This window comes from Octodon degus, unplaced genomic scaffold (assembly GCF_000260255.1).
Source record: "Octodon degus isolate 3935 unplaced genomic scaffold, OctDeg1.0 scaffold00236, whole genome shotgun sequence".
Classification (NCBI taxonomy): Eukaryota; Metazoa; Chordata; class Mammalia; order Rodentia; family Octodontidae; genus Octodon; species Octodon degus.
The window spans coordinates 3039577-3048135 of NW_004524812.1; the positions used below are offsets into that span (position 1 = coordinate 3039577).

General features: G+C 37.1%; 2 protein-coding genes and 1 non-coding gene across 4 annotated transcripts in view; 2 read left to right on the plus strand and 1 right to left on the minus strand.

Moving 5' to 3' along the window:
- Ube2a (ubiquitin conjugating enzyme E2 A) overlaps positions 1-5953 on the plus strand; it is a 30310-nt gene extending 24357 nt beyond the window's left edge. For both annotated transcript variants that reach the window (XM_004645696.3, XM_023706017.1), the window contains 3 exons: positions 3191-3280; positions 4287-4375; positions 4722-5953. In XM_004645696.3, the coding sequence (XP_004645753.1) occupies positions 3191-3280; positions 4287-4375; positions 4722-4850 (308 nt within the window). In that variant the 3' untranslated portion in view covers positions 4851-5953. The remainder of the gene's footprint in view (positions 1-3190; positions 3281-4286; positions 4376-4721) is intronic.
- The window catches only part of Nkrf (NFKB repressing factor), a 26479-nt gene that overhangs the window by 8683 nt on the left and 9237 nt on the right, over positions 1-8559 (minus strand). The gene's annotated exons all lie outside the window — the stretch shown is intronic.
- On the plus strand, positions 1476-1599 carry LOC111813896. The gene has a single exon (XR_002819023.1). It is a non-coding gene; the product is annotated as a small nucleolar RNA SNORA51 (small nucleolar RNA).

Consider the following 8559-nt stretch of genomic DNA (forward strand, 5'->3'; position numbering starts at 1 on the left):
CCGCCCCCTGGTGGGCTGAGCTGGCCACACACACAATAAATAAATGTAATAAATAAAAATAAATAATTTTAAAAAAAATATTCTTGAGTGTAAGATCTAGTGGCAAATTGTGTAATATATATATAATTTTTTTCCCCTCCGGAACTGGGGATTGAACTCAGGCCCTTGCGCTTGCCAGGGAAGTGTATATTCTACTGAGCTATCACCCCAGCCCTGCTGAACAATCACCCGGCCCAAATTGTGTAATATTTTGACCATTGATTTTCTTATTATTTTGTTACATCCAGTAATTGTATCGAGTTTTGTACAAAGAAGTTCTAATTGTTAATGTGACTAAAAGTATGAAATATATCCCTTTTAATATGTACATTGAATAAGACTTGAGTAAGTCTTAATTTTTGTCTACTCAGATACTTCTGAAGATATTAAGTTTTTTTTTGTACCGGGGATTGAACTCAGGCCCTTGTGCTTGCCAGGGAAGCGCTTATTCCACTGAGCCATCTCTCTGGCCCCCTAAAAGCTGTTTTAAAAGATGTGCTTAACTTTTGGCAGCTAGAAAACCATGTTGAAGCTCTGGGCAAGTGTTGGGCAGAAAGCTTAAGTCAAAGAATTTATGAGCCACCAATATATATATACTGTTTGTGTGTCAAAAATCAAGTGCTACCTGATGCCCTATTTCATTAATTGTATATTGCTTACTAATAGTGAAACTTGCATTTTAAATCTTTGTTTTCTTTAGTCAGATCTAGACATATCAGGTTTTAGAATTTCAGCTAAAACAATTGCCCATATTTATGGAGTGTTTGTTTTGTTGCACAGTGCATATTTCCCTCACTTAAGCCTTATAACAATGCTGTGGCAGGAACTATTATTAACCTCATTTTACTCATTTAGAACTTGAGGTGTCATCAAGTTGAGCACCTTCCCCACGTATTACAGCTAGTAAACAGCAAAGCAGAGATCTGAACCCAGGCCTAACTTGGAAGCTTGCATGCTTACCCAGCTGTGCTCTGTTTTTGCTGTGCTTCCTGTATGTATTGCTCTACTGCTTTTGCATATCATACTTAACAATGGTTTTGATTAAAGTAGCTGGGGTCTTGGTGTGTGATGAAGCCTGACTAGTTTTAGAGCAATTGGTGATAAATCACTTACCTATAAATTTAATCATATTTCAGCGTTGATCCCAACATATTTACATTTGAGATTCATAAGCACAAAGTTTTGAGCCCTTTACTACTCCCATTTTTCTGCATATCAAAGTGTGAATAATAAAGAAAAGGAAGGGATGGGGAGATAGCTGTATGGTCTAAGCACCTGCCTGGCAAGTGAAAGGACCCTCTAGGCGTGGTGGCACAGGCCTATACTCTTAGTGCTGAGGAGGCTGAGACAAGAGGATCATTACAAGTCTGAGCTGCTTAGTGAGACTGTGCCACATAAATAAATAAAATACTTAATTTTTTAAAAAAGAACTGTTGTGCCTCCTGGTGCTTACCACAGGCAGTGTTTTATGCTGACTGTATAGAAAAGGGAGGAAAAGTAAATTTGCCCCATATGCACCTCAGCCCAGGCCTTGTCTGTATTGTGAATGGGGAAACAGGCTTCAGGGGAAAAAAAAATAAAAGAACTATTGTTTCTTCTCAGCAAGGTTTTTGACCAGGTGGTAAGGTAGAATATGTTCTGAGAGACTACAGTCTATGTTGATCCATTCCATAACATTTTACTTCTTTTCCTTAGTTATATAGTATCTGCATATTTAGCTTCCAAAAGAAAAGAGTTTATGGTGTGGCAAGTTGGGGGGTATAACATGTCTCTAAATACTACATTTTATTTTATATTTCTTTTGTGGCTAGAGAAGGAATCTGGCACTTTGTGTGTACTAAACATGTCCTACAGCATTAACCTACATCCCTAGCCCTGTGTTGCATTTGTAATTGAAGTTTTGGACCACACAGTCATACTAGTTTTAACTTTGTTAACAAGTTGTTTCCTGTGAATTTCATAGTAGAACACATTTTTTTCTGGTATTGTTTTGTGACATAGTAGCAGGATGATTATAGTATTCTTTTGTTCTTGGCAGTAGTAAAACTAATGGGAGCAAGGAGGAAACCAATTGCAAACTTTCAAGGAATCAGCAGAAAATTATTGTCAGAAGTGCTTCCTATTGTATTGCAATAAGTAGTTAAATGACCAAAGCAATACAGGAGAACATGCCAGATAGTAACTGATTCCTTTCTTAGGTTTACTTGAAAAGATTTGAATCAGGAAAAAGACTTGCCTAATTGTTTTTTTTTAATTTATTTAATGCAAATATTTTGAAGGACACAGTGTCCTTAAATCTCAACATATGACCATTCCTGTATGAGATCCAGTTTCCCTATATCCTAGAGTGCTTTATAGCCTCCTGCTACCTTAGGTTGACACATGTTTAAGAAAAATAATTTTTCTATAGTAGCCAGAGAAATATCATTAGAAACAGAAATTTTGAGAAGTCATGAATACAATATAAGCTAAAAGTAATTTTTAAATTATTTCTGCCATTAATTCCCTCCGCTAGTGTAAATAATTGACTTGTTTTATAGTGAAGTACTTTATGAGTCATACTTAAAGGTTTTTGAGAGAGATTATTGTTTGTTCTGGCTTAAATTAAGTTTTCATTACAGAATCACTATTACTTGAAAAAATAATGAATATTTTTGTACTTCTATTTTTAGAATAACAATTATGGATTTATAGTGCTATAATTGGTTTTTGAATTTCTGTGCTTTTATTTCTAGTTCATTTAAAGTCACCTGCTTAAGATGGCAAGAGACTGAAATAGGCCTTTGAAGTCTGACAGTCTCCTGAAGGATGAAGGGCCAAAGTTTGGGACCATTTTATTGTAAAGATATTTTCAAAAGGCACAGTACCTAAAGTTATCCCAGAGGCAGTAATTTTGAGTTTATGATGGATGATGACTGTCTTTATGTTTGGAGAATAATGACTAAAGAAAAAAATCACCTTCATATAGTGATTCTTAGAATATCTCTCCATCTTTAAAGCAATTGTAACATATATTTCTTACCCAGTCTATCCTCTCTATAATATAGCTTTGCATTATTTCATCTAATACTTGAAAAACTCAATTAGCATTTATAACAAAGTACTAATAAAGTGGTAAATAAATTTTTAACTCTTTCTTTTCCAACTACAGGAACATTTAAACTTACAATAGAATTCACTGAAGAATATCCAAATAAACCACCTACAGTTAGATTTATCTCTAAGATGTTTCATCCAAATGGCAAGTATCACTTTTGCTACAGTATTTCAAATTGTTCCCATGTTTCTTATGCTGGTATTCCATTCTTCTTATTTCTTATATATAGTACTTGAATGTTTGCTTAGATATCTTGCTGTTTCCTGAAATGAGAACTTGTTCATAGATCTATTGCCATTCTTTTTTTTTTCCATTCTTGATCTATACAGTAGTTTTAGGATTGAAGCAATGAAGATACTTTCCCTTTGTTTCGAGTCAAGGCCTCCTGATTTTGATGATCTCTGTCACTTATTCATTAAATAAAAATAGGAATACTATTGAGATTTCCTTTTCATCCTGTGCTAGATTGGTGTAATCATGTCTTCTAATTATCTTCACTAGCATTTAGAACAATAATTTTCTGATTTACACGTATATCAGAAATCCCATGGAATGTTTAAAGCACACAGATGCTCTGACCCCACTGTAGACTTGCCAAATGTTAGATTCTGCTAAGGGCCATGTGTACAGTATGTGAGAAAAATGCTACAGCTCTATAGGATTTTAACTTCTGCTTCTTTCTACTTTTTTTTTTTTTTGCTTTTTTCTACTTTTAATATTCCAATTAGATATAGTTACAAATTGAATGCACTACATTTGCCGTAATTGTATGGATAGGGACCGTGTTAGAAAATGTCTGTAATTTTCTGGAAAACAGGATAGGTTTTTTTTTTTTTAAGTGAAGGGGCCAGAGAGATGGTTCAATAAGGGCCTGAGTTTAATCCCTGGTTCTGCAAAAAAAAAAAAAGTGTTAAAAAAATGAATACTAAATATCCTCCAGTTATATACTAATCACATTCTCGGATGATCCTGATTATTTGATTCATAACAGTTATGATCCATCTTATCTATTTAGGCAAGTACCTGCAAAGTAGCCTAAGTATCTTTTCAAACTTTGAAAGCAAAGTATTCTTGACTATTTTTGTTTTGACTGTGTTAAAACCTTAGCAGTCTTACTGTGTTTAATATACCTACTTCTATGCTCCCTTAGTCTATGCAGATGGTAGTATATGTCTGGATATACTTCAGAACCGTTGGAGTCCAACCTATGATGTGTCTTCCATCTTAACATCCATACAGGTGAATTTCCCTTACTGTGACTCTGACCTTTGATATGTTTACATTAGTGATTATTTTTACAGTAGTAAGAACTTTTTAGTCAGTGTGTCTTATATATAGAAGATGGCAGACATTCATGACCCAAACCACCAGAATATGACCCAAACACTGTGTGCATGTCTTTTCCTAGCTACATGCACATACTGCAACTGTACATTAATATGGATAGTATATCAGCTTAATAGGCTAAGACAGCAAATTTAACTATTACTTAGAATTCCATTGTTACTGTCTGATTAAATAGTTCTTTATCCAAAACATTCTTTTTTCCTTTGGGGGCCTGACATTTAAATATTTTTCTCTGCAGTCTCTACTGGATGAACCCAATCCCAATAGTCCAGCAAATAGCCAGGCTGCTCAGCTGTACCAGGAGAATAAGAGGGAATATGAAAAGCGCGTTTCTGCAATTGTAGAACAGAGCTGGCGTGACTGTTGACCTCAGGTCGAAAAAAAGAAGAGGCTGGCTATAAGCAAATATGAATTGATGTGTTTATCACCTTCTTATTCAATGTTATATTACATTTACTTTATTAAAAGCAAAATAGCTGTTGTGCTGTTTCCATCTTCCCTTGCCAAGTTTTTCCTAGCCCTTCTACTCTCTTGTTAAACATCAAAAAAACACCCTCTGAAATCAAATGTACTGTACCTGGGTTACTTGCAAAAATTACTAATGCTTAATATTTTTTGTTGTTGCTCATCTCCAGCTTTCAGGCAGTTATTTGTGTTACTATACACTAAATTTTTAAGATGAATGTTATACAGTGGTTCTTACGCATACTTTGATGACCAGGATGTTACTTTTAACAAAATAATTTGCTGAAGTATTTTGTCCTGGCCAGTCTTTCCCTTGTGTGGCAATTATAAGGGAATGTGTGAGTCTATATAGAAAAACAAATTGATATAAAAAGCCATTTTGAGAAGGGAATGGAGTCTTAAAAATTTCTGTAATACTAATTCTCAAGCAGTTCAAATGATAAGATGGTATTTATCAGAAGGAAAGGAGAATGTTAAAGGGCCCTGCAAAGGGACTGCACCAACACAGTAAGTGACATATCCACTCCTTGTAAGGCTTTGACAGGACCCATCTGCGAAGTTTCAGAATCCTTACTGGTCTTTTGAGTTTTTTTATTTTTTTAGAGGTATGGGAGCAAGGAATGGAAACAGTCATCAGTTTTGGAGCGAGGGAAAGTTGAAGATCTTTTCATTCATTGAAGTGTTGCCCTAGATGAACTTACAATCCTTTATGAGTTTAATTAAAGAAGGGAGCATATCTGGCAAACTTGCTTTTCACTCAAATCCTGAGTTACTACTGCATGCTTTAGTTTCTTTTTCTGTTACAAGAACCTTTAATCCAACATTTACAATCTTTTTTTGATATTTATACTTTTAGCTATACAGTCTGAGACAAAGCCTGTAAATGTTTTGTCTAATTTTCATTGTTGCCTTTATGCATTTATCCCTCTTCTAACTTTGCACAAGTAACCCATGTAAAAAATGTACATTTTTCAAAAGCTGTAAATAAAAATAACCTTAAAATTTTGTAGTTGAAGTATAATTATATTTTAGCTCAGTATCAACTTCTAGTATTGTTTTGGGGGACCTCTTACCCACTCATCTTCCCCCCTTTTTTATTATTTATTTTTGGGGCAGAACCAGGGATTGAACTCAGGCCCTTGTACTTGCCAGGGAAGCGCTTATTCCACTGAGCCATCTTCCCGGCCCCACATCTTCCCCCGTGAGAGTTAATTTTTGAAAAGTAAAAAGTTTAAGGCAAAAATTCTATTGCTGGGATTGGAAGGCAGTAGATGCTACTGGAGAGAACTTTTAAGACGTTTTCAGAGCATAAAATTATTAAATAAGTTACTTCAGTATCTTAATGCAGCCGACCAAGGCAATGCAGTGAGGGATAGGGAAAGGAGAAACCTAGGTATTCGTTAGTGTCTGCGAAGTCCAACGTCTGTTGATCCCGACCTTCTACTTCTTAAGCCCTAACCGAGATGGGACCAGGCTATGATTTCAAGTGGTGGTTTCAGTCCTGTGCAGTTTATGAGTACAGGTGTTCTCGATTATTTTGCTTAATTTTAACTTCTGACAACATTTTTTTTTCAATAGGGTCTCGCTGTGCAGTCCAGGCTGGCCCAGAACTCACAGCAATCCTCCTGCCTCAGCTTCTAAAGTGCTGGGATTCCATGCTCGTGCCACCACACCTGGCTCCCATCTCATTTTATTTATTTATTTATTTTTGCTCCTCGAATGCCTTCAGGGCACTTTTGGCTGGCTGGAGTGTTGTGGGGATCGAACTAGAACCACCTGAGGCTGACAGCTTTGTGGAAGCAGCCACTTAAAGAACTGAGCTAGGGCCAGGCCCCCTCCCATCTCATTTTAAAGAGAGCAAAACAATGAAAACTCATGTCTTGGTACTTGGGGACATAAAGTCCTTACAATACTCCACTGTCCTTTAAGACTTGAGTGCTTAAGCCTCAGTGGGGAGGGGCGTTAATTCTGTAGCAAATACCACATTAATTGGATTATTTTACCACAAATTCATTTCTGCTTAAAACCCCATCAGATTAGTCTTCATTTGGTGGACTGTTCTATGTTAGTTTTTTCATCTTAATGTGGTGGGGTACCTGAAATAGGACAATCACTTGAAGAAAATTAGGATGAGACTGCCCGTGGGCAGATTTGGTATGACTATTTAGTTTGTACATCTTAATTCTCATTCTCTTTCATGGAATAATCCTTAAAACAGAGCTGACCTCCAAAAAGATCCCTAGTCAAAGGCACCATCATCATCCCACTGAACATGTCGTGCTAATTGCCTTATCCTCTTTCCAATTTTAACAAACCCTCCTAGTTGTTCACATGTAATAGCAAAACTAAAATGGCCACCTTCAATTCTATACCTATTCATGTGGGATGGGGGTTCAATGAAGGCTTGGAGTTATAACCAAGACTTCTTTATTGAGGACCTGCCTCAAGCTGTGAGGGTTACTCATAGTAAAGTGAATGTGTTGCCTACTGCAAAGGGTGGAAAGAACAAAACAAAACACCAATAGAATGCATGAGATTTACATCCAGTTTGCAATCAATGGGGAGTGAAAAAAAAAATCCAAAACATCTATGAGATTCACTGATTTCAATTATATATATTTGAAAAGAGTTCCTCAGTATAACAGTTTAAGTGATCCAAATAAAGCTTAGAGATTTCTTTTGTTTTGGTGGAACCGAGGATTTGAACTCAGGCCCTTGCGCTTGCCAGGCAAGCACTTATTCTACTGAGCTATCTCCCTGGCCCCATGCTTACAGATTTTTAACTTTACTATTTTTCAACTTTTCTCCTATGTAGCAGTTGTTTGTAGCTTCATTTGTTTATTTTTATTTATTTATTGGCAGAACCAGGGATTGAACTCAGGCCTTTGCGCTTGCCAGAGAAGCGCTTATTTCACTGACCCAACTCCCTGGCCTCATGCTTACAGATTTTTTAGCAAGGTTGCTGGGTTAAAAATGACTGCTGTCAGTCCAATAATCTCAGGACTTGGGAGGCTGAGGCAGGATGGCTATCAAGTTCAAGGCCAACCTGAGCTACATGGTCAGCCTGAACTGTATCATGAGATGGCCTCAAAAAAACCCAGAAATTTTTAAAAAGATTGCTATTTCAAAGAAGTACAAAATACAGCAATCAAAGACAAAATAGAGCAAAATTTTCAGTAGTTTTCTTGCCAACCTATTTCTTTTAAGATAGGGGTCTTACTGGGTTCTTCAGGCTGGCCTTGAACTCACTGTGTAGCCCAGGATGGCCTCAAACTCATGGTAATCCTCCTGCCTCGGCCTCCCCAAGGCTGGGATTACAGGTGTGTGCCACCATGCCTGGCTGAACCTGATTTATTAAAATCACTTTAGTCTCAAGTAAAGTGACTGCTCTAATTTTGTGTTAGTACCAAAGCTGATGTGTAAAGTTAGGGAATGTGACCCCTTTAAAACCAGAAACCAAGAGCGCAGGCCCGGCGAGTGAGTGAGAGGACCGAGGGCCGCGGGATCCTGAACAGACCCAGAGCGCAGGCCTGGCAGGCCTGGCGAGTGAGTGAGACAACCCGGGGCCGGGGATTCTCATTTGACCCAGGCTGCAGGCCCAGCAGGGAACC